We start from the raw sequence: 27,392 nt of genomic DNA, 5'->3' as shown, positions 1-27,392 counted from the left end.
CGATTTGCTTTTGATTTGATGTTAGATTCGATTTTCTATTAGATCCAGCATTAGATCTTTCCATTCGATTTGGCATTAGATCTGTATCTGATCTTTTGCACTAGATATCGAATTCGATATACATTCATGGTACATTGTATGCATTCGATTTACTAGATCGAATTTCCTTGGCTGCACAGTAGATTTTTCTGTTCGATTTTGTGAAAACGGGAGCGCGCATCGAATCGAAAGTGACACAAAAACCATTCGATTTCGTTTAGGATTCGATTCGATTTTGCTTCTATAAGCAAAATCGAATCGAAAATCAGTAAAAATCGATGCATGTGCACAGGGCTTAAGGGCCATAGTTTGCTTTATAAAGTAATGTTAATATCTGTATATTAGAAAAAACTTTGCTATGAAATACCTATTTTTGATATAGGAAGAGACTGGGTCAATATACTGTTTAAAGCACCCCCATGAATTTGTGAGTTTTATGTTTTCCTGGCTCAAACTCTGTGTGTTGTACTTGACATGTGTCCTATTTCCCTATTTTCTGTGCCTTCCTATATTTTTTTTTAATGAAAATTCAATACAAAATTGTTAGAAAAAAAAGAACAAAATCCTATTTTGGTTGCCTGGGGAGAGGTGTGACCAAAACTGCCGAAAGATCAAGCTACTAAAAAAAAAAAAAAAAAAAGAATGAATTGGGTAATTGTAGCTGGTGCACTAATTAATATCTAGATTATTAAAACAGAACCCTTTGCTATAGATCAGGCATGTCCAACCTGCGGCCCTCCAGATGTGCTAAAACTACACATCCCAGCATGCATTGCCATCATTCTAGCATTCCCTAATAGCCAAATTGTGGCAAGGCATGCTGGGATGTGTAGTTTTAGCACATCTGGAGGGCCGCAGGTTGGACATGCCTGCTATAGATCATAAAATGGCAGTGTTTCTAGATCATCGTGAAATATAAAAAGAAAAACTATTTTCTTTTTCGCTAACTTGAAATTACACTTTTCAGGTTGCCTTGGTACAGATCGTTCAGATAATCCATCCGAATCTAATTTATATATACCGTACGCCAAAAGTTGTTCCACATTTTTCAGGACATTGCATTTGCTAAAGTAGACTGTTACAAAGTCAGTTCTTATAGTTTAGGCAATTCCAGAATGCTTGAATAACCATCACTTTGAGAAGCTGAACAATGTACAGGTCTGAGGAGAGAAGTGATCGAGCTGATGCAATAAAAACATTAAACTATAACCAAGGTCTTTATAGAGTTCAGGGAAGCAATATGTTTAAAATGATGTTTATTTCCAGGACAAAGAAACACACTTGGAAGTTGAAGGGATCAGACTCCACATGCATTATTACAGTGAAGCACTTCTACAGAGGATGATAGACCCATGCAGTCACGCTTCTTCAGCAGCTGAGCTGATGACTTGTGCAGTAAAATAATCCAAGAAAGATTAAATATAATGAGTGTTGGGGGTATCCAGTTTCATCAATGAAACATTCAGTACGCAAAACTGTTATGCATGGTTTTTCCGTCCTTGTATTTATTTGTTTATTAACCGTTTCTTATATAGCGCACACATCTTCCGCAGCGCTTTACAGAGAATATTTTGAACATTCACATCAGTCCCTGCCCCAGTGGAGCTTACAGTCTATATTCCCTACAACATGTACATGCACACACAGACATTCTAGGGTTTATTTGTTGGGAGCCAAATAACCCACACAAGCACGGAGAGAATATACAAACTCTGCACAGTTAGGGCCATGGTGGGAATTGAACCCATGACCTCAGCGCTGTGAGGCAGTAATGCTAACCATTACACTGGGCGGTATTCAATTAGGCTGATTCGCCAGGTTTTTATGGCGATTTTGTGCTGTAAGGCGAATTTCTGACTAAAACGGTGAATCACCCTATTCAATGACCAGATGGCGAATACATTTCAAGGTTTTTTTCGCCATAATTCACCGAGTAGCAATCGCTATCTTTTTATGGTGAAGTGGAATGTGAACTTTTAAAATAAAGTGTTTTGTTTTTTACATTTGGTGGCAAAAAATCAGGAATTTTATTCTGAGGAGGGGCATGCTATTTTTATTCATGTGCTGTAAGCCAGCTTTTTATTTTTTTTACACAGAGCAGCCAGCAGGGGCCCGGAGCCGAGCCGCTCATTAGATATTCATATTGTTAATGGCGATTAAATATGACCAAAGAAACAATAAGTGAAAAGCACAGGTTACGTATTAGGTCCGTAAACTGCGTACCCTTTATACCTAGCTACGTGCGAACAAAACGTAGCGTACCTTTATTGTGTATTACACACCAAAGAACCAATACCTTAATAAGAGATCCTTTCGCAGTACTTTGACTCTAATCTGCGAATATACCTTTTAGGACAGTGTCCGTAATATACCTTATCGCTATGCGAATAACAGACACAACCACAGTATAGAAGTAAGGAGGTAGAAACTCCGTAAAAAGATGTATTTAAGTCCCTAATGGACAAAAGGGGTTTACAGGAATAGAAAATACAGGTATAACAAGTAATACAGTAGTCTAACAATGAGTATAATAATCAGGCTCTGCTAGGGGAAGAAAAACAGATACAGGATACAATCATAATCAGCCACATTACATAAAAGGGGAATACGAATGTTTACCTTCAGGGGAAATAGCGCAGCGCAGTCCGGTCGGAGCTCACTATGTTCAGGTTTGAACATAGTCCGGTCAATGGTCAGGGAAAGGAAGATGTGCCGAAGTGACCGAGGCCGCCCTGGGTCACCTATCTTATAGGGTCAGAAGGGGGAGGTCAAAGGCCATTCCTATTGGTCAGGGTTCGTATGTCAAGTCCTCTGTGATTGGGGCAAAGGTGCAGGGGGAAGGTGAACTTTGGAGTCCTTTGTCTGTTGGTATCGTCGTCAGGGGTTGTAAATAGCAGTAGAACCGGTTACAACTAGATTCCTTTGTTATACACTTTTTAACAGAAACTGTCTTGGGAATATGGATTTTGTCCATAACTATCGGGCCGTATGGATTGCGATTTATTCGCAATGACCGGAATACTGCGCATAAGAAACGGAACGTAACGGTACTAAACATTATACAGACGGACGGATGTATGCAATGCTAACTAAGCTATGTGTGGTGCTCTAAACCTTTAACTATATTTTATTTAGTGTCAGTATGTTATTATGAATTTATGTGTAATAGTATGGCTGCGCTTCTGGTCCACTTTGTCACACAGACTCGGGTATGGAAACTTTATTTGCGCAACTCTGCGAACCAAAATGGCGGCCATACTATCCTAAAATGGTGTGTATAAAACTCGACATTGACAGTCCACCATTTGACAGTAAATATAAAACTGTCACAGTACAAACATTTTACATAGCAATACAGAAATTCATAATCCTAACAGAGAAATTGGGATCCGTGAATTAAACATATAAGGGGAGTAAACCATCTGCTCTTTGGCCGATCCTGGATCATGGATAAATGATGGGCCGCATTTATCGAACAATCTACTCAGGGTGACGAAGGATAATGTACAAATCTTGGGATAAAAATAAAAACAGGGGAGGTTACACTATATACAATTGTTTTTCAGATATGGCATCCTTTGGTAGGTATTGTTTGTGACAACAGACCCTTGAACTCTTTGTTGTCACTCTTTTTGGTATGCTTTTAAGTATGCTGGTATTATCACTATCAAACATCCGGTCCTGGGTAATGTGTCAAGTTTATAGATTCTACCTTGACCTAAACTGGACGGGTAACACACTCTCAGAACTCTGTATCGTCTGTCCAATGCCTGGCAGCAGTGCGGCGGCGGTATCCATGACTTTGAAGATAAGAACGGATAGTGGGGGGGGAGACAAGCATAGGACCCACAACAATAGAGAAAACTGAGAAAGGAAAAATTTGTTAGTGATCCTTCCAACCTGTTACCAGTGGGGTGTGTCACAGTCCCTTTTGTAGCTTGTACAGGTTGCTTATCCTTAGATGCTCTCCAGTCCTCCCGAAATGGTGCCTCTTTAGCGATTTCTTTCTTTCGCCCTCGAGTGTGAGCACCTTCTGGGTTTCTGGTCTTTTGGCAGTAGGACGAACGTACCCGAATCTCTCTCTCTGCGACTTTGTTATTGATGTAGTGCTGGTCAACAAGACTTGGGGTGGTTCTTTCCAAAGGTCTATCAAGCAACCTGTATATGGCAAAGCAGGGGAAACCACAACATCTCCTGGTTCATGGTTATGACAGTTCACAACAGGCAACAAAGTCCCTTTGCTGCAGTTTTCCAGGTGTGGATACATCACTTGCATTACTTTTTTTTCCGTGGTGTGGTCTGGGATCTCCTTGTGGGATTACCATAACGTGTGGCTGCCCGCCAAGCAATGTTTTGATGGGGACAAATGAGGTGGAGTTCTGAGAGTGATTCTACTACTACAAAAAGAGATTGTGGGGTGTACCATCAGTCCCTAAAAGGTTCACACATGACTTAAAATCTTTCATATAAACTTGCATGATCAGGGGTGTTTCTGGGTTGCCATATCTATACGCACAAACATCAACACATATATATATAAATAAAAAAAATAAGTAAATAAATAACTAGAATGCTTCTAGAGTGGACTGTACAAAGCCAATTTTGTATTACCTGCAGAGGATCCTGCTGGAGGAGGGATGTGGAGATGGCTCTATGGGAACAGCCGTTGCAGTTTCTTTCCCCCAGACAAGTAAGGCATGATCCTGTCGTCTTACCTGTCTGTGGGCACACCAGTAATTTTGGACTAATTTTCCACATACCTTCCCTGTCAAGACAAGTCAGGCCATGGGCTATCTCTGCCCTGACAGTTTGGCATGTTCTCAGAGTCACTGGTTTTCCTTGTCCATCTTTCTATTCCTGTCCACATCCCTTCGGCTTCCAGACTGCTTCTCCTGCAGGGGACACAAATCTTGTATTTCTATGTGAATACACTGACATTTACAGGGGGAACACAAACATTATCCGCAGAGCGCATGGCTCACCCAGCTGCCTTGCCAGCATGTTCATTATCAAGTGACACTGAATCCTTATCGAAGGTGTGGGCTTTACACTTGATAACAGCCACTCTGTCCGGCAGCTGTGTGACTGTCAGGAATCTTTTAAACTTACAACGCTTGCGCCACTGGAGTGCCAGCTACTGAAACAAAACATCTCTGAGGCGCCATAGGGCCTAAGATCTTCTGCATTACCCCAACAAACGTACTTGAAGTCGGCATGAATATTGGCTGTTTTTCTCTCAGCCCGCAGTACTACGAACGAGACTGCTGTTGCTGAGTGAGATGTCCAATGGGTTCAGCCTCTACTATGCCTTTTCCATCTATTACGGTATAGCCAGTGTACAATTTTCCCCTCTCGGTGTTGTGGAAAGAACGAGGGAGAGAGAGAAAAAAAAATGAATTACCTCTTCCAATGGGTTGTTACCACCCTTTGGGGGCATGCTGCAAAGGTCTGATTCAAACATGTCATGCAATCATATTCGTCTCGGCTCCCACTAAATTCCACCATTCCAGCAACCTCAGCACCAATCCACCCTTTGTGCCTTGGAGGGCACACCTGGTAAGAGTGTTGCTGGGTTTACAATATTACCCATTTTACTGGTAACATTTATAGAATTCATCAATGCAAGTTCCCATTTAGTGAACTTGGCTGATGAATATTTTTCCACATGTTTAGGCAGAATTTTAGGAGTGTCCAGACTATATGAGGAGTATAAACAGTTAGAACACACCCCAACACCACATTCTCAGTTTTGTTTACCAGTAGTGCTATGGCAACTACACTGTGTAGACAAGTAGGAAGTGCTCAAGTTATAGGGTTTAATTGTACACTGCAGTACGACATTGGTCAGGCTGGCATCACCAGGTTTCTTACGTCACTATATCTGTCGCCCCCTCAGCAGGTCTAATATTTTAAATCACATGGTCTCTTGTGTCAGTCATACCCATGGCAAAAGGCTGTAATCAGGCCTGTTTCTTCTTCTTTACTATCCACATCTGTCTGTGAAGACATGGGTTTTGTGATTGCACCTATTTATATGTAAATGCATTTTACAACCCTTTTCATTCTGTTGAAGGGGAATGCTTTGTGCACTACTTGGACTGCTTTTCACAAGATGGTGGCTGTGGTTGCCCTGGGTAACATAAAAGAGCAATGCTTAAAGTTACTGGGACTTTGTTCAAGATTTACTGAAAAATATATATTTTTGACTACTCGCTTTATGGGGTACCGCATATTCACAATAGGTATTTCTCTGCTGGGAGTGCGACAGATTTTTCAAACTATTTTTCTATGATTTGTGGGTTTATGGTTACTAATGTGTCCCAGATTTTCCCTTCCCCCCCTTGTTCAGGCGCAACCGCAATCCGTCCTGAGATACCTTATGTCCTGCCTCAGGAGGATACACCAGAAGTTGTCTATCGCCATCTGCTGGTGTTGTGGATGAGGAAAGGACATAACAATAGATCATTAACCCATTGTATTGGTATTTACCCATTGGTGGGCCGTAAGGACAGTGTGCGATCTTGCAAGACCCGGGGGAGGGGCTTGGTGGCTCTCTGAGGTTTCTGGAACAGAAGAGTAGGGGAAGGAGAAAAAATTGGAAAAAGAGAGAGAGAGAAACTCAAAAAAAATAGAAAAAAATTAATGACAGTAATGTGTACATTTATTTTCAAACAGGAAATTTCTCTTTTATTTGGATGACACCAGAATTTGGCACTATGGGGGAATTGGCTCTCAACTATTTGGTTCTTACCCTTTTTAACTCCTGTTCTGATTTGTAAGCCCTCCCTCTTTTCTCTTTCCCAGTGTGGTTGTGAATATGGGCTGTGTCTAGGGGTATTTAGCTAAAAGTTCTCTTTTGGGAACCCTGTTATTTCACTGGGTATTTTTCCAGCTCAACCTCAGGTTTCAAATGGTGAAGCTGTACTTTGGGGCGCTATGCTTTCTGTTTTTAACAGGGTTTCTATTGAAGCTATTGTTGTCATTAATCCTGTGTCCTTCCCATCTTTAGTTCAAAGGGAACTCGGTATTTGTGCTGTAGTTTTTAGCTACCTTAGATGGGTTAAAAAAAAAAAAAATCTATAACAGTACAGTGCAGCATTAGTCATGGGGTATATCTAACAATTTTGCATCTAGTTCGTGCATACTGGTCATGTTGTCTCTAAGTTATGAATTCTCTGGAGTCCAGTAGCAGACATAACTTCTATTTCAAGGTACAGATGGAGCTGGCCTTATTATTGCTGGCGGAGCGCCAGGACCGTGTCCCTGGCGATCCGCCAGCAATCTGGCGCTCTGGCTGAATGAGACGCTCGTGCGTCTCCCACGCACGAGCGTCTCAATAGCCGGGCGGCGAGGCGGCGCGGCGGGTGCAGTCCTGCCCGTCTCCAGCTTCAGGGAGACGGGGGGGGGCTGCGGGGGGGCGGTGTGGACCGGCGGGGACCCGGGGAAGCCGGCGGGGACCCGGGCAAAAGCACCGTCGGAACGGGACGCGCGTGCACCTCGTGCACGCGCGTCCCCTTCCGACATACAGATGGCGCGGGGCGGGGGATGGCGGGTGGCGAGTCCTCCGCCATCCCCAGCAAAGACAAGCCCGGCGCCATCTGTAGTTCTGTAATTTGAAGGTCAATCGTAGCCGCTGCAGTCAATAAGACAGAGCATTTGATATGCAAGGGCCCGATTATGATCTCTATTTGTTTTACCAATGGGTAATGCTGCACCTTTCCTGTTACCCCAATTGTAACTGCTAATTATTTGGCACAACCTAGACCAGGAGGGAATGTTGTTAACGGGTTTGATACAAAAAAAACTTCCTCCCTCAGATATTGTCTTATGGGTACTTATGTAGTATCTGGGCTGCCGATTTTTTGATTGTATGCCTTAAGTTAAGGCATACAATCAGATGCGATGCGATGCGATGCGATATCGCATCGCATCGCATACGACCATGCGATGCGATGACCCGATTTTTCCATAGGATTCAATGTTAAAATGGACTGAGTCCATTTTAACATGGAATTCAATGGGAAAAAGGGGTCCTTTTCATACCCCTACTATCCAAGTGGGCATGGAGTTGGATATAAACCTGTGGCGAGCGTAGCGAGCCACCAAGCCCGAAGCGTGGCGAGCGAACGGTATTCTGTGTCCCCTCGCGGGGCTCGCTACGCTCGCCACGCTTCGGGCTCGGTGGCTCGCTACGCTCGCCACAGGTTTATATCCAACTCCATGCCCACTTGGATAGTAGGGGTATGAAAAGGACCCCTTTTCCTATTGAATTCTATGTTAAAATGGACTCAGTCCATTTTAACATTGAATCCTATGGAAAAATCGGGTCCATCGCATCGCATGCGATATGGTCGGGTGCGATGCGATGCGATGGACCCGATTTCAAAATCGGCAGCCCAGTTACTACATAAGTACCGTCTTATGTTACCTGGTTGTGGGGTGTATGTGTGTCCTACTCCCTGTTTGCATATATGTGTCATGCTTAGGGCGGCGTTGGCTACTAGGTGGGGCTATGGCTATGTGTTGAGACCTACCTGTCTTCTCCCATTGTGTCTCCCAGTTACTTACATATGTGTTATATTTCCTATGGTTACTTACCCTGCAATGTCTGGCTATGTGTCCTTTGTTTCCACATTTGAAACATACCGTTTGGTTTTGTCTTACCGTGTCTTGCCTTGGGTGTGGTATGTTATAGGTTGGATCCTTACTAAAAGTGTGACTATCGGCTGTTATCAGTTTCTGCATGCCGTTTGTCTGTCTTTCTGTCATAAATCGTTTGTCCAGATCAACAGCAGATTTCTTTAAAGTATGTATTGACATCTGTCTGCAGTTGGGGTGAATGGTTTCTATGTTGGTTCTCAGATTTTCCCTAAGACCTTGTATCAGCACAGAGACAATCCCTCCCTTAAGATGAATGTTGTCTCTGGGGCTGGGGATACCAGAGTGTTTTGGCAACGCCTGTAAAGCACGGTTGAAATATCCGCTGGTGGACTCACCATCTTTCTGTGTGATGGTGAACCTCAGGGTATTTTCAACCGTCGCTGGGAAATGTACACCCAATTGTATATTTATTAGGCGTATATTTTCCTGGTTGCCCTGTTCAGTTAAAATTTTGTCGCCCTCCACACCACTGTCTCGAATGAACTTCTGGACATCTATGTGTGAAGGGAGGCAAGCTCTCAACATGTATCGCCAATCCTTATTGGTGGGCTCATCTGAATTTCCTCGCTCCCTAACAAATTTCTGACACTTTGCCAGATCTTTGCTGGGATCAGGGAAATTTTTGATGATTGAATGACGTTCCAATCGTGTCCACGTATTGTGCATGTCACTATCCTTTACAAGCATTACCTCATCCCTGTCTCCCCGTCCACAAGGAGGTTCAACTGTGTGCAGAGGGTGGATCTGTATCTCCCCTGCACCATTGGACAACATCCCAGGAACAACTATCTCTGTGCTGTGTTGTGTGTACTTACCTGTGTCTCCAATCGTGTTCCTGGCATCAGCCATCTCCTCGACCAGAATGGCAGCAGCAGCTTGGGCTGTCTCAGCCTCTCCTTTCCGCTAGCTTCGCAAGGGATGGCTGATGTCAGGAATCCCCCCTGTGGATCTGTATCTTGCTTATAGGGGGTAAAAACAGTACACAAGTTATTCATTTTCAGGTTATTTTTGGTTTCACTTCGGACTTGAATTGTTCCCTTTTTTACATATTGGTGAGTGGAAACATTCGTATTCCTGTGGCTGATTATACTTGCATCTGACAGATAACTATGTTCCTTTTTGATTGTACTTTCCTTCTGCCACAATTTTAGACATTCATTCTGTTCAACTCTTTCCTCGAGTGGCAAGAGCAAACATTTCTGATCTCTAACTGCTGATAAGACTTCTGGATCGAAACCACCAACACTGGGAAATTCTAACTTGCTGCCTTGTGTCAATCCTTTTCCATTTCTTTTTGTAAACAACTACTCGTTCACTGTGCTCCAACACATTATGGAAGCCGCCGACCCTTTGGGTCGGCTAGATTCCTCCCTAACTGACTCGGTATCCCTGTGTGACCTGTTATTTCCCATTGTTACAGGAATAAAAGTTCACAGCTAGCAGAAACCGGAGGGCCCTTTATCAGTGAGTCACTCCCAAATCACTCCTTCTCCACAAAATGGCACTATTCCGCAATCAAGCATGAAGCCCACTATGCGAGGTAATGTACTCAATCACCACTCGCTTTACGGTCAGAAACGCATCACTACACGTCTTGCGGGGTGCGGCCGGATTTTGCAAAATACAAGAACTTGTTTTTCCTGTATTCTCAAAATCGGTATTTCTAAAGTAGCTGATCGGATCACTGGGTTCCGATTTTGCCTCTTGTACCCTCCCAGTGGATCAAAATAGGTAGTTCCACGGAAGGGGCAGTTCCTATGGGCACGTCGTCACGTGCACCTTGTCCTACACCAAACTGTCCTACACTGGACTACACTGCGCTTGAGTCGTGTCGTCACACACCCGTCCACCTCAGTTTTGTTTCGCACTGGGTGCTAGTTACACCTTGGTCTTACGCTTAAAATTGAAATATTTCTGTACAGAGAAATCTTCCCAGGTTGGTAGTTTCTCACTAGATACTTATGCAGGTATAAATCCCTTTTAAATAGCTATAGGAATCTATTAAAATAATGCTTGAGTTGCTTATTTATAAGAAAATGAACAAAAAGAAAAACTTATTTTCTCTTATTAATCACCGCTCTATCCACAGTATGTTACTATACTGTTTTAAATAAAGCTAGTGATTTAACACTGTTCACCTTTGAGTTCCTATGCGTGCTGCATGTGCAGTGCCAGTGAACAGCCACGTGTGTACGTGTGTTTTGTTAAACCTGTTCACAGGCCGCCGATGAATCGGCCACCCACGTGTTCTACAGTGTATTTGCAAGGTTGCACTCGGGTTTCGCTATACGCAGTAATTGCTCCTAAATGTGAAATAAATCCCTTTACTTCGTCCGAAAGTTATGTATCAAGATGCGAAATGAATCCCGCACTTAATCCATAAATCACGTACAAAGATGCGAAAATTTCCCCGATGTGAGCACGTGCGCGCGCACCTTGCGTAATACACAATAGACACTTTACGTTACTGTAAAAGGCCCGGAACTTATCGCCACGTGGCGGAGTCCCTGGCCCTGCAGTAACTAACACTAAAAGTTATACCCTCTATGTACTATAATAATACACAGGCCTTTGTCTCCACTTGTGCGAACCTTATCGCACGTGGCACATATACTGTAATGAACAAGCAACTCAAGACACTATACCCCGTTAAACTACTTGTGGCAGCCAGAAGTACAGTTTACTAAACACTTAAATATGCTTTAAAACACGTGGCTTAATGTTTCCTTGGATTTCACTTATTGTACTTCGGGTTCAACGCTAGCACCTCTCGAACCCCGCACCGCCGCGGACCTGGCCTATCCAGCAATGGATAATAAATACTTCCACCCTTTTGCTGGTATAGGTCAGGCCGCGCGTTTGGTACTGAGCTCTAGAGTGTGAAACGGACGGATGCAGCCCCCAATTGTTAATGGCGATTAAATATGACCAAAGAAACAATAAGTGAAAAGCACAGGTTACGTATTAGGTCCGTAACCTGCGTACCCTTTATACCTAGCTACGTGCGAACAAAACGTAGCGCAGCGTAGCGTACCTTTATTGTGTATTACACACCAAAGAACCAATACCTTAATAAGAGATCCTTTCGCAGTACTTTGACTCTAATCTGCGAATATACCTTTTAGGACAGTGTCCATAATATACCTTATCGCTATGCGAATAACAGACACAACCACAGTATAGAAGTAAGGAGGTAGAAACTCCGTAAAAAGATGTATTTAAGTCCCTAATGGACAAAAGGGGTTTACAGGAATAGAAAATACAGGTATAACAAGTAATACAGTAGTCTAACAATGAGTATAATAATCAGGCTCTGCTAGGGGTAGAAAAACAGATACAGGATACAATCATAATCAGCCACATTACATAAAAGGGGAATACGAATGTTTACCTTCAGGGGAAATAGCGCAGCGCAGTCCGGTCGGAGCTCACTATGTTCAGGTGTGAACATAGTCCGGTCAATGGTCAGGGAAAGGAAGATGTGCCGAAGTGACCGAGGCCGCCCTGGGTCACCTATCTTATAGGGTCAGAAGGGGGAGGTCAAAGGCCATTCCTATTGGTCAGGGTTCGTATGTCAAGTCCTCTGTGATTGGGGCAAAGGTGCAGGGGGAAGGTGAACTTTGGAGTCCTTTGTCTGTTGGTATCGTCGTCAGGGGTTGTAAATAGCAGTAGAACCGGTTACAACTAGATTCCTTTGTTATACACTTTTTAACAGAAACTGTCTTGGGAATATGGATTTTGTCCATAACTATCGGGCCGTATGGATTGCGATTTATTCGCAATGACCGGAATACTGCGCATAAGAAACGGAACGTAACGGTACTAAACATTATACAGACGGATGTATGCAATGCTAACTAAGCTATGTGTGGTGCTCTAAACCTTTAACTATATTTTATTTAGTGTCAGTATGTTATTATGAATTTATGTGTAATAGTATGGCTGCGCTTCTGGTCCACTTTGTCACACAGACTCTGGTATGGAAACTTTATTTGCGCAACTCTGCGAACCAAAATGGCGGCCATACTATCCTAAAATGGTGTGTATAAAACTCGACATTGACAATATATTCACTTCACCCGATCATTACATATTCATGATCGGGTGTAGTGAATATACGCGGTCCCCTGCTGGCACCCCCGGGGGGGTAGCCTGTGCTGCCTGGCACCCGGGGAGCCCACCTCCCCCCCCCCCCCCCCCCCCCCACAAACGTTCTCGGGCAGGCAGGGAGACTTCCATCTCCCTGCCTGCCACCGTCCTCAGGCTCCCTGCGGCGTTCGCCGCAGGAGCTCAAATTCGCCGGTCAGGGGCAGCGACCCCATGACTCGTTGAATACCGGAGCCGGCGAGGCTCCGGAACGCGGCGACCAGTGGCGAATGTGCAGCGAATCCTAAACAGGATTCGCTGCACATCGCCAAAATCCACATTGAATACCGCCCACTGTCCGTGCATGCAGTGTTACTACCTCCAAGGTAATGAAGCCCCTTTCATAGCAATGTACACCTTTTGCAGCAAATGTGTTGCACACCAGCTCAGTAGACATAAACTTCCATCATCACGTTTTCTAATATGGTTTTAAGATCGTATCTCTTGTGATGTAAAACAGGTTAAGAGTGCAACTTACAGCATCTAGTTCGGACCATATTTAATTTTGCAGTGTGGCATTACTGGCGCATTATAATGGGATCCTTCCCTGTAGCTATTGCCACATACAGTAATGCTAACCATTACACCATCCGTAGGAGCCGGCATTTACACGGTCTGCAATGCAGAGGAGAGGTGTTAGGAGTAGGCTTCCTGGGGCAGTTATTAGCTGGGTGCAGATTGCAGTCATGTGACACCAGCATCACCTCCTCCCACCATCTTTTTAGTAGCTGCAGAACATTAATGGAATCTGGAGGAAACACTTCCTGTGAGAAACTCAGTTGACTGTGCAGAATGAATAGGTGTGAGGAGTTTTGTCTTTCCAGCTTTATAAAGGGGACTGACGTAATCTGAAGTGGGTAAGGTTTGGGTGTATATCAGCATGTGCATCTGGGTGTGTGCTAACATATGGCACAGATACAGTATGTAACTTTATGTATGCAGTATGTGGACGGGTATGGATCATATGGTCAACCTAAAGATGGTCGACAGTCATTAGATTAACACCACTAGGTTGACAGGGGTCTAGGTCGACATGGGAAAAGGTCGACACACACATAGGTTCGACATGGTCTAGGTCGACAGTCAAAAGGGCAACGTTATTTTTCACTGTTTTTCACTTGACCCATGTTGACCTTGCAGTATGTCGACCTAGTGGTGTCAACCTAATGACTGTTGACCATCTTTAGGTTGACTAACCGACCGTATCCCATGTGGACGCTAACAAGTCGAAGTTCACATGGATTCAATAAAAGGGTTTGTATTTATAGTTAGTATTAACCGGTCACTGTTGCTTTAAATGTTGTTAGAGAAGTGCCATCAGTGACTACAATACATGTGAAAGCATATCAGTGTTTGCTATGCCAATATCAATAGATTAATGTGCACATATGAGTTTGGGTGTTGTACAGTACTGGGGCTGCTGCACATAATGCATGAGTTTTGGTACAAGCGGAATGGATTTGATATTGCACATAGAATGGATTTGTGCAAAGCTCCTGGCATTGTGCACTAAATAAAATATATAATGTCTGCGTGGACTCTGTAAAGCAGTGAATACAAAACATTCTCAAGGCACCCCAAAATTGTAGACAAAATCCATGCTAACGTACTGGTGCCTTAATTAGTATGGGTGCATTGTTCAGTTTGATCATACCATCTGTGCATAAGCATGGACATCCTTACCTAGGGTGCCTTGAGGACCGAGTTTGGGAAACCCTGCTATAAAGTAGAGCATGTGTATGCTATTTTTTTTTTAAATAAACACTTTTGTTTCTAATATGAAATTAGAAAACATAGAAATGTCTGATCAATTCCCGTGAAAGAATCAGGTTAATCAAATGTTCATTATGCAGTTTGTTGGAGAGAGAAAGATGAATTGGGCTGAGAACAGTCTGAATGTGCCCTGTGCCCACGTTTGTACGAGTCAGACAGACATAGTCCTGCCGGCAGTCTGTGCAAATCACGCACCAGTGGCTGCCAACAGCTAGACGAGGGGTGAGCAGAGGCCATGATTGATGCAAGCACATCATATTTTCATTCTGTGGGCAATAAACTACAGCACACATCAATCACCACTATTCCTGCTCTTATTGTTTTGTCTTTTGTTTTGTAATGGTGCATCAAATGCATTTATAGCAATAGATAAAACAATGCACCTAGCCATGACAGATATAACACCAGTGAACAACGCTGCATGCAGTTGCAGATATTAAACCACCATTATGAAATGTAGCAGTAACGTACAGTAAATGGCAGAGGCATTAGCCAGACAACTAAGGTGAGTTAAGGGCCAGCCGAATTGGGAAGGGAAACAAATTTAGGTAGGAAATACATCCACTAGGGAGGGTTCTGTGAGCAAGGGTTCATTTTGGCATTACTTTTTAACATAAGGGTCTTTCTAGAAGAGGGTCTAGATTACAGGTTGATTAAATGTTGATCCAGGGGTGGCTCTAAAGGTGGCCATACATCAGAAAGATATTGTACCCAATCATACAATCTCAACTGATTGTAAGATGGATTGTATGCAGATTGTGTGCACATCTTATGTACATAATCATACAATCCATCAGCAGATGGATTGTATGACTGATTGTAAGATGGATTGTATGCAGATTGTGTGCACATCTTGTGTACACAATCATGCAGTAGATGGATTGTATGATTGATTGTATGATCGATTGTGTGTAGATTGTGTGTCCAAAAACCACCAAGGACTGCCGGGGATTTCAAGGGAAATTGTACACAATCATGAGCGCAATCGATCTTAAGATCGATCTTTCTGATGTATGGCCAGCTTAAGAAAGAGGAAACCGCCGCACTGTTGAGAGCGGAGAAACACGTCAAGACCCCAGGGGTGCACTTTTCCCTTTTCAAAAACTCTGAGTACCCTCTCACTCTGGATCCTGTAGCCAGCTACTCTCATCCTGTACTTAGATGACCGCTCAATCAGCTCCGCACTCTGTGCAGTGTTCACGGTCTGTCCTTGTGCCTTCCACCTCCGAGCGAGAGTGCAGACACTGGTCGGCACCATATGGCCAACAAGGACAACAGAAATGAAAGGACGTCATGAGTGGTCAACTGGTTTCATTTTTTTTGTATCCGATTGTCATGCTTACACAGGCACACATTACCATCCACTTAGACTCCAGTTGGGAATGGCAATGTGTGCCAAGCACAGAGTGGGTCCATGTGATGAAATCTACAAACGGACACAAAAAAATGAAACCTGTCAACCTTTTCATGTTCACACTGGCCATGTTGGCCTTTTGCTTCTGTGGACTATTCGGGGTGATCTATGGACCAGATAACCTCAAAATAGTGGTATCTGGATGGCTGATAGGCAGTGTCTAGGTTGACCCCATATGGTCAACACACATTTAGTTGACATGGTCAAAAGGGCTGTGGTTTAAGCAAGATTTGTAGGATTTTTGGTGGCATTTTTTTAAAGAAAATGTTATACTTCAGCATCCACGTGGCTATTGATTTGGTGCAGTAAAAAAACATGGCAAGTAAAGCCCTACACTAATTGGGAGAGGGGGTCCATGTGCTCAGGTGTTGACATTGGAAGTTAGAAAGTGAAAATCTCATGTCAACCTTTTCATGTGTCAGCCTATTATCTGTTGACCTTGTGGTGTCGCTTAGTCATGGTCAACCAAACTACACCACAACCCGAAGAGCATCAAGAACCCTGCGCAAAGGCCTTAGTTGAGTGTTGTGGGAAATGTTGATCTGTGTTTTTTTATATAGGTGATTTATGTGTAGAAATGCCAATGCCAGGGCATTTTTTAAATCTCAGGATTCTGGATTAAAAAGTGCTCAATCCCAGAATTTGCATCCCTAATAAAAAAAAATGCACCTGGCGCAATACCGGTATTTACATTCCATCAATTTTGGGGCCAAATCCCGGGATCTGCCGGTCCCGTAATTGGCCATCCTACTTATGTGCAAAATAAACTCTAATTTATAAGATTATTATATTTATTTGTTAAGTTTCTTCTATAGCGCAGAATATTCAGTTGCGCTTTACAATAGGAGACAGTGATAAAACAAACTGGGTATTTACAGACAGTCAGAGGTATGAGGGCCCTGCTCGCAAGCTTACAATCTATAGATTACACTGCTCTCGTTGTTTTAAATCTGTCAACTATGGGTATTTTGATTTTCCTTTTTATTGGGTCAACATATTGTAGGCTACACAGACATTCTAATAACTAACTTGTGTCTTCAATGTTTTACATGATGTGTTATCCCTGATTTTGTGTTCTTATTTATTTTGGTTTGGCCCAGTGCCTGGAATTGGTTTGGTATTTTTAGCACTATTACCCAGTATTTAATAAAAAACAAAAAACAACAGAACATGCCACTTGTCCACATATTGTCAGAATTCATATAAGTAGAACCGAGCAGTTTTACAGGAGTAAAGTGGACATTATAAAATAAGAAGTTGGATTTTGATGTGTTCTGTGAACCTGAAGTGGCTGACACAGGAATAACACAATGACTTGCATAGTGCTGATAAAGTGCAAAACAATTAGTGGTTATAATAACCAGATACTTAAATATTGTCCTTTGTTTTCCATTGTGCCCACGAGTCCTTACAAGCACTCCCTTTGGTTCTGTGATTGTTGTATAAAGCCTTGTACACACAGTGCGAAGGAGTCTCAGGGCTTAGCGAGGTGCTTAAGCAAAAATTGCAGCATACATGCGATGCAACCGCGATGGGTGCTGAGCAATCTGTGCTAATAGGCAAAACCCTGCAATCTAAGCAGGACAGACAGTGCATGCACTGTCTATCTCTGCAGGCAAAGTACGGGATTGTGGCTCGCCATCCCTATAGGGTGTACACACGGGGCCATCCATGCCTCATTTCTAAGCAATCTTGTCAGATTGCTTAGAAATGGGACTTAAATCACCCATGTGTATGTGCTACAGCAATGTTTCCCAATCCCTAACATAACAGTGCAGGGTTTAAGAATATCGTTCGCTGAGCAAAGATTGCTAAATTAAATTAACTCAAGTACTAATTAAGTCACCTGTGCACAAGCATGGATATTCTAAAAATAAGAAAACTTGCCTGTAATGGTGGCGTTTGGAAATTTCTGTGTTGCATCATGGGATAGCTTACCACTTAGGCATGTACTGTACAATTTGTACACACTCATTCCTTACTGTCTATTTATGCTTTGTACATAGTTATACCTATGTTGCATGTAGGCAGTACTAGAAACCAGCATGTAAACCACATACAACCACTTGTGGCATTTAATAATATTAGTGAACTCACTAGTATGTTTTTTTGCCTTTACAGTGGGTTTCATTTTTAGGTAATGTTCTGTGTGTCACACAACTTGTTCTAAATGGAGTGTAGACATCAATATGGAAGTGTTATGTTTTAGATATTTTTTTCTAATCTGTAAGTGTTTTCCTTTTGTATTTTAGATCCCAAAGGTAAAGAGACAGCAGCCATGAAAGCAGACCTCCTGAGGGCACGTAATATGAAACGGTACATCAATCAGCTGACTGTGGCCAAAAAACAGTGTGAAAAACGAATCAAACTCCTTGGAGGTCCAGCTTATGACCAGCAGGATGATGGGACCTCGGATGATTCAGATTGTCCTCAAAGCCAGAAGGTACTAATTGACATTCATGATTATTACAATGTGTAGTTGATATGGCACCTTTTAGATAGCTTTTGTCATTTTATATTTGTACTAATACTCAGTTATATGTGATTTCCCACTTTTTTGTTTTTCTAACTTTAATCTTATTTATAACACCATCGGTGTCCACTTCCCAGCACCCTGATAGTTATACAGAGCCTTATCCCATGTGCAGCCTGACACAACCATTCTCCATGTAACGCAACATTTTTCTAAATGAGCTTTTTTCTCAAGGTATTTTATTCTCTTTTATGTAAAATCAAAATATTATATTTACTTATTGAATTAATATACACCCATCAGCCAAAACATAAAACCACAGGCGATGGCACCTGTCAAGGATGCTAGGCAGCAAGTGAACAGCCAGTTCCCCCGCACGCACGCGAACGGATATTTAGCATAAACATCCATTCGCAGCTTGCGTGCGGCGAGGAAATCATTAGATGGTTGCCGACCGTGAAGTGATTTCTAAGGTGTACGCACATCTAAGACACTGGGCCAGATTCTCTAAGCTTCAAAAGTGATAAAATGGAGTGATAAACAGCCAGCCAATCAGCTCCTGTCTGACATTTTTCAAACAGTCTGTGACATGGCAGGCAGGAGCTGATTGGCTGGCTTTTTATTACTCTCCATTTTATGACTTTTGAAGCTTAGAGAATCTGGCCCACTGTATGGGAAGCGGGAAGATCCACACTCCACAGCTATTGCCATCCCAGAGGAATATTGCTACTCTCCACACAACCATAATGGGGGATACTGCTGCTATGCAGCCCAAACGGGATTAATTCCCCAAATGGTCATCAAATTGTGGTTGATACACCCATACCATCTAAATTGCGAGAGTCTTTTTTTTGCTTTGGAGACTTGTTTATGTGGGCTATATCTGGCAGTATACATAGGAACGGATCCTTTATGTCCATCAATTCATTCAGTGAAGTGTCAAAGGTGCCTTGTGCTTATTATCATTTTTATTGTGCCCTATTATTTATCATTAAACACCATGGGTGAGATTTAATAGGATGAGAGATTCAGAAAGTGAGAGATTTGGTGAGAAATCTCCAGGTTTTTTTTAAAGCAGCAATTATATACACTTCAAATTCAAACTGGTTAAGCAGTGTAAATGATTGCCGCTTTAAAAAAACTGGAGATTTCTCACCAAATCTCTCAATTTCTGAATCTCTTATCCTATTAAATGTCACCCCATGTCTTTTTAATTATATATTATTGTTTAGCGCTACTTTTTCTCATCCTGTACTTTTCCTGTTTGAGGGACATCTCCCCAGTGCCCGATTTTTATTGCCTAGGCAACTATTTTTCTAATGTTTTAAGATTATACCACATAATAAGCAGCATTATCCGCTTTCAGTTGGTACTATTGTACACAATTAAAAAAATTAAAGATCAGGCTGGAAGATTTAGTGCCCATGGATAACTGAGCACAATGTTCCAATATGAGAAATGTTCACTCGTCAGTAAATAACTTGCATAAAACAAGGTTATATGCCCACAAGTAAGCAACCCTTAAGATATTGCTGACACATTTCTTTGTCAATGATGATTTCATCAAAGATTAATTCAGTTTGTCTGTAGCTATTGTTTTCCATGCAAGATTAACTTTTCAGTAATTGTCAATTAAAAAGCTATGTTGCTTCACAATCAGAGGGATCCAATTAAAATACATTCAAAACATATAACAATTATTTTTTATAACAGCCCAGTCTTGCGCTTTAAATATTGTTTTTCATAGCCATGTATGTGTAGTTCTCAATCAGCCATTATTATATAAAACTATTATCACAAGACTAACATTCTCATGATCAGAACAGACCCATGTCCCCATTTTTTGAATGTCAAGCATCTAAAATGTTGCCTATTTTTTATATTCCATAGGAGCTTCTAGTTGCCTTTCAGTTTTGTTTTTTTACATTTATATGCATGTAATTAAATACCGGAAGTTTCTGGTACTATTTTTACAAATGTAACTGCAGTTTATGCCCTCCTCTCCCCATTGTGTCTACCTATCTCCCCTATAGATTGTTAGTCAAATAAGCAAGGCCCTCTCCCATTTGCCTACATAATTATATTAACTCATGGTTACCATCAATGCATTAACCCAGTGGTTCCCAAAGTGTTTTTTAATCATGGCACACTATAGTATGTGAATTTTTTCTGAATGGCACCTGTAGGCCAAAAGTTTCCTATTGAGAAATTTAGAAAAAAAATATTAAATTAAGTAAATTGTGTTTATATGTCATTCTTAGGTTTTGTGTTATGGTGAGGGACAGGATTTTCTTCTGTTTGTCCACCTATTTTTATCATTGGCAACCACAAACACTGGTTTAATGCAAAATGTTCTAGTGTTTTCATTGGTTAACATTATTTCAATGTTTTCATTGGTTAACATTCAGTTACTGTTGGCATTTAATGTAAATAAGTTAGTAAAGGCCTCCAGAACTTTTTGATTGCTATTTAAGTCACCTTAAAACATAGCAGATGACCTTGCTGGTAGGAAGAGGGAATCTTTCAAAAGTGTTTATTTAGTTATGCTTCTCAGGGGGATTTTAGCAACAGTCGGTGCAGGATTTTAGTGGTTTCTTTCTCACAGAATGATGCTACCCCTATTGGATAGCTCCTTTGTGGTATCTGGAGACATTGCGCTAGCAGTAAAGTCCAAAAATAAGTGACCCCCTTCCCTTTTTGGTGCAGTCAAAAATTTGAAGAACAGAATGTTCTTTATTAACTTTACCATTGCATAGTTTACTGAGAATCTCCTGGAATATTCCTGACTAATACATTTTCTTAGTTGTACTTTTTTTTGTCCGTTAATATTCCAGATTATTCAGTTTGATGACATTTTGGCTAATCCATCATTCAGAGACCATTTTAGAACATACATGGAGAAGATTGATAAGAGGGTTCTAATCGGCTTCTGGGAGTCTGTGGAATACTTAAAGAATGCAAACAAGGTAAAATGTACCTAGTATATATTTTGTTTTTTCATCTTTTGAGGATTGCTGTTTAGTGAAGGAATTTGGGAATGTTTTTAACCTTTTGCAGTCCAATTTTTTTTTGCAATTCAAACAGTCTGGTTTAAATATTTAAATTTTTCTTTTTTATTTCTTCAAAAATGGTCTACATTGAATGTTGAATGATGTTAATTTTCTTATTTTAAAATGTCTCACCATTGGATCTGCTACTAGAGCTAAGGCTGTTGAGCCTGACTAGACGTTGGACTCGAAAGGGTTAAAATGTTAATGAGAAAACATCTGTGGAAGTTTACTACATTTATTGGTAAAAATATGGGCTACTGCAGCGGCAAGTGCTTCAGCGCTACCAACTTTTTGCAGCAATTGCTTGTGCATGGAGGAACTTGTGTCGCTACAAGCACCAGGCTGGGGTGGATTTAGTGGTGAGGGTGCCCCTAGGGGCCTAATTATTTTTTAATAGAAAAATAAAAAAGCCACTATTACTTTTTTTTACCATAATACATATTACCATATATACTCGAGTATAAGCCTACTTTTTCAGAACATTTTTTATGCTGAAAAAGCCCCCCTCGGCTTATACTCGAGAGAGGGTCCCACTTGAGTCAATACATTTTCCCAGTTTTTTTGTTGTAAAATTAGGTGCCTCGGCTTATATTTGGGTCGATTTTATACTCAAGTATATACAGTATGTATGTACTGCCCCTGTTAGGACAGCTAACAGGAGCAGTATATGCATGTCCTGCCCATTTACACGCCATTCAAGATTACATATGGTACATTTAGTACAGTGGAAATATTTTGCAGTAACCGGTACATTTTAAGTTGACCGTACCAACACATGCATATGGCATATGCCCCATGTTTTCAGTGGGAAAGTCATTACTGCCTGTGTCTGCCAGAATGCTGTACACCATTGAAGATCCAGATAGAAGAAGAAAAAGAAAAGCCACACACAAAGGAGGTCAAAATAAATCTTGAAATAAACTCATTCACCACTTTATTTAATCGCTAAATGTTTCCAGTTTTAGGTGTATTTCCTGTTTGTTGCCTGTACTTACGGTACACTACCAATGCACCAAAATGACTGTCTTTATTGTCTCCTATCTGAACTGTTGCCCTGCACAAACAATGATTATATTGCTCATTCCTTGCTCCCTTACCCTGTAAGTCTTTTTTTTTTGTCAACCAGTGTCCACTCGGTTGAATTGCCCTCCTTGAGCAAGTTAGTAACCCTGTAGTCCTACTGTAGACAATCTTCTATATGATCTGAAACAACTTCACTTCCTCAAACTTACATTTATTCTCTTTCTATACTCAAAGAACCCTCTGACTCCTAAGCCAACGTTAACATGTGACTGGGTCATCTAGTCAAGGAAGTACTTTTTCCCAATGTAATCTGTTGGAACCAATGTTGAGACCTTTAGGCTATATTCTCATGAATCAAATCCTTATGGTTACAGATTCTATACTGGCATCCTTTAACTCTTAGCGGCTGATTCTAAGGTTGGGTGCAGTGGAGTGATGTCTTTCACCTGTCCTTGCGTCTGATGAGTTGCATGGGACACATGCCCCAATATTTTACGCACACAGTCGCAGTACAGATTTGGATGCATGGTAGCAGAAATATTGGGGTCATGACATGGTTGGTATTGGGGCTTTCAAAAAAGATGCACAGTGTGTCAGAGGCATGTCATGCCAATTGGTTGCAAACATAGACACTGAACCCCTCTCATAGGAGGAGAAATTACAGTGTGGTCATAATTCCAGCATTCTGCACAGATTGCATGAAGTTGTTTCACATATTTCCTTTTTTTCCCCCCTCTCTGTAGTCTGAAATACCTCAATTAGTTGGCGAAATTTACCAGAACTACTTTGTGGAGAGCAGAGAAATCCAAGTAGAAAAAGCACTTTATAAAGAAATCCAGCAGAGTCTTGTTGGCAACAAGGGGATTGAGGTGTTTAACAAGATTCAGGCTGATGTGTATGAGATTCTGAAAGATCGGTTCTACCCCTCATTCATCGTTAGTGATTTGTATGACCATCTGATCCGGAAAGAAGACAAGTTCTCTTGCTTATGTGTCTCAGACGACAAAGATGAATCAGTGAGTCCAGTATAACATAATTTATCTGTAACTTAAACGTCACAATTCGCAGCTCTGTCTGGTTTTCACTGGAAAATTTATTTTCATTCATCCGTTAAACCATTCTGTATATACAGTATATGAAATACATATTAACCCTTTATGTCCCCCATGCCATTTAAAATGAATTGTGTAGTCTGCATTGTGATGACTTTGGCAATTCAAATCCCTATGTACACTTAAAGATATGAAAATACAGTGTACATTTTCCTGTAGATGCTGGAGTATGAAAATATCAAATTTAAAACTAATTGCGGTACTTGTGTATTATAGCGGCGCCCCCAATGTGCATCGCGCAATGATTATATCGCATTGCGTACCATGCGACGCGATTTTTGCCCCCTATGCGATGAAAGATCGTATAAGCACCTAATGGGTGCTTACAATGTGAAATGCACCCCCACGCCACCCCCCCCCCCCCCCCACTATAAACGTGAACCCAAAGCGTGGTGAGCACAGCGAGCCCGCGAGGTGCGGCGGTACGCGTCCTCCGACCTTTTCATACCCCCACTATCCACGTCGGCGTGGAGTTGAGAATAGAAAGTGTGGCGTGCGCAGTCAGCCACCGAGGCCGAAGCGTGGCGAGCGCAGCGGATACCTTCACAGGTATCGGAGTCCCCTCGCGGGCTTCACAGGTATCCGCATCCCCTCGCGGGGCTCGCTGCGCTCGCCACGCTTCGGGCTCGGTGGCTCGCTGCGCTCGCCACACTTTCTATTCTCAACTCCACGCTGACGTGGATAGTGGGGGTATGAAAAGGTTGGAGGCCGCGTACCTCCGCCCCTCACGGGCTCGCTGCGCTCGCCACGCTTCGGGTTCACGTTTATAGTGGGGGGGGGGGGGTGGGGGGGTGGCGTGGGGGTGCATTTCACATTGTAAGCACCCATTAGGGTGCTTATACAATGTTTAATCGCGTCGCATCGCATTGTATGGCATTGTATGCCATGTACAATGTCATACAATTTTAAAATTGTATGACATTGTACAGCATCGCGCGATATTGCGTCGCATCGCATACCATCGTATGCCTTATGGTATGCGATGCGATGGGCGCCGACAAAATACACAAGTACCCTAATTGCAATGTTTTTGTAGACAACCTACAAAGCTTTATGTTCTAAGAAATAGAATCACCAAAACCATGTATTTGTGGGGTTTAATTAGGGCCGCGCACATCTACTTTACCATTGTTCTCACTGGAAATATGCAATGAGTCATACAGGGTTAAGTATATCCATAGCAGGCTGTTAATGTGACTTTGTTAACACTTTGTTGCTACAGATTTTATCCTGGCATGTGTTCATCTGTTGATTCTATAGCCGTAATTGCTGCATGGTGGTATTGTTTGCCCAGGTTACCGGGGTAGTCCATTATAAGACCTAGCAGTTGTGTCTGTGTCTTCGTGTTCTAAAGCTGCAAACCTCCATGCCCCCATGCTTTTAAAGATGCTTCACTTGGTTTACATACACAGTTTTCTTTTCCCTGGTACATTTAGAAGAGTTAATTTTTAGCTTGAACGTTTACTGCCAGATAATTGATCAACTGCATAAAAATAGAAGGGCAAAGACACCTTAGGTCAAAGGAATATATTTGAAAGTGGAGGCATCATTTCTGCATCCTGCCATATCTTATCATCTAAGATCAAACATGTTACAGCGCAGTTTAATCGTCCTTTGAAATCTCAATCATCCACATTCAAGGTCGTTGTTGGCTTTTGTAGTTTTCTTATCCTGACTTCACATAGTACTCCTTTAATAATAAATTACTTTTTTTATTGAAACCGTATAGAGATATATACTGATTGGTGTGCTCTTACTGAACAAAAACATCAGGATGTGGGGCATTACAGCCCAATAGGATGGGCTCTTTTCCCCATATAGAGACTAAAATCACAGAAGCTACCCCTAGCATTGGCTTTAGGTGCAGGAAAGTTTTAAATGGTGTGGCCCGGCCCTTTATGTTTCTGGTTCTTTGAGATAAATGGTAACTTCTGTAAAGGTATTATAGTGCTATTTAATAAATTCTTTGCCACAGGCTTTCCTATAGAAACATAGAATTTCACGGCAGATAACCATTCGGCTCATGTAGTCTGCCCTTTTTATTAACCATATAGTTATCCTTAAACCCTATGTGATCATTATTTCTTTGTAAGGATATCCATATGTCTATCCCATGCATGGTTAATTTGTTCTACTGTCTTAGCCTCTACCCCAGTGGTCAGGGAACTCGGTCCTCATTACCCCCCACGCAGTGCATGTTTTGCAGGTCTCCTCACAGAATCACAAGTGAGATAATTAACTCCACCTGCGGACCTTATAAAATGTGTCTGTGAGTAATTAGTACACCTGTGCACCTGCTGGGTTACCTGCAAAACATGCACTGTGTGGGCTAATGAGGACCGAGTTCCCTGACCACTGCTCTACCCCCTCTGACTTGAGGCTATTCCACTTGTCCGCTACCCTTTCTGCGAAGTAATTTTTACTCTGATTTTCCCTGAACCTCCCTCCCTCCAGTCTGTGCATGTTCTTGTATTCCAATAATTTTCATTTGAAGAATGTTTCGCTCCTGGACCTTGATAGAAACTTTCAAATATATCAAGGTTTTTTTTTTGTCATGTCCCTCTTTTCCATTATCTGCTCAAACTATACGTAGTAAGATTTTTTTTTTTTTTTAGTCTTTATGGGTAAGTTTCGTGATGTAGGCCATGCACCATGTTACTTGCCCTTCTTTGTACCGTCTCTAATGGTATAAGATGGCCTCCAGGACTGAGCAATGTGTTCTAAAAGAGGTTGTATCAATAACCTATACAGTGGCATTATTACTTCTTTCTTTTTGTTGCTCATTCCTCTCCCTATGCAAGTAAGCATCTGACTTGCTTTCCTCATTGCCCTGTTACATTGCTTACCTGCATTTGAATCACCTGAAATAGCGACTACTAGATCCCTCTCTTCCTCAGTAGTTTCCAATATAATGCAATAGTTTTACCCCTCCTGGTGTCTACCATGTTGTATACCTTTTGTGTCCTCTGTAAAAAGGCTTTCTTTCCTTTCAATACCATTTACAATGTCACCGATAAATGTGATTACTTAAGTCATCCAGTTGAAAAAGTCAGTAAGGTTTGTTTGACATGATCTAGTGAATCCATGCTGCTTGGGAAATATAATTTGTTGGATTTGAGATAATCTACAACTTTCTTTACTGTTTCCATCATTTTCCTTGCTACTGATTTTAAGCTAACTAGTTGCTTGAATCATCTTTGATTCCATTTTTGAGCAGTGGTAGGATATTCTCGCTTCTCCAGTCCTAGAAATTGCTCCAGTAGCTAGTGACGTGTTTTACTATTGCCATTTCACATCTGCAGTAGCACTAAGAAGGACGGACATCTCTCTGGGTTTTTATTTTCACTAACAATGAAACTACTAATCCAGAATGTTGAAAATATATATTTTAGCAGGAATTAGAGCTGGCCTTTAGGAACACAATATAGTACTATATGCGAAGAGCCCCTCATATTTGGGAAGCTTTCAGATTCTGGAATAGTTTAATTATAACCTACCTACTTTATTTCTGCTACTTACGACTATGACATCATATTCTATATAGAAGTCCCTGATGAACGTGTATATGTGTTTTATTCAGGCTAATCTCAAGAAAAAATTTAATTTGCGTTCCTTACTTAAGTAACTATACTAGTTACCAGCCACCTGTAACTATCAGCAGTAACTATCCTAGTAACCAGACTGGCCCATAGGGGTACAGG

General features: G+C 41.8%; 1 protein-coding gene across 1 annotated transcript in view; it reads left to right on the top strand.

Annotated features, from left to right (window-relative positions):
- The window catches only part of SNX25 (sorting nexin 25), a 189,442-nt gene that overhangs the window by 109,499 nt on the left and 52,551 nt on the right, over window positions 1-27,392 (top strand). The window contains exons 7-9 of the mRNA XM_083170201.1: window positions 18,286-18,476; window positions 21,341-21,472; window positions 23,323-23,595. Coding sequence (XP_083026327.1) covers window positions 18,286-18,476; window positions 21,341-21,472; window positions 23,323-23,595 — 596 coding nt within the window. The remainder of the gene's footprint in view (window positions 1-18,285; window positions 18,477-21,340; window positions 21,473-23,322; window positions 23,596-27,392) is intronic.

This window comes from Crinia signifera, chromosome 1 (genome assembly GCF_055691185.1).
Source record: "Crinia signifera chromosome 1, ASM5569118v1, whole genome shotgun sequence".
NCBI classification, from domain to species: domain Eukaryota; kingdom Metazoa; phylum Chordata; class Amphibia; order Anura; family Myobatrachidae; genus Crinia; species Crinia signifera.
This window is presented reverse-complemented; position numbering and strand designations above follow the sequence as displayed.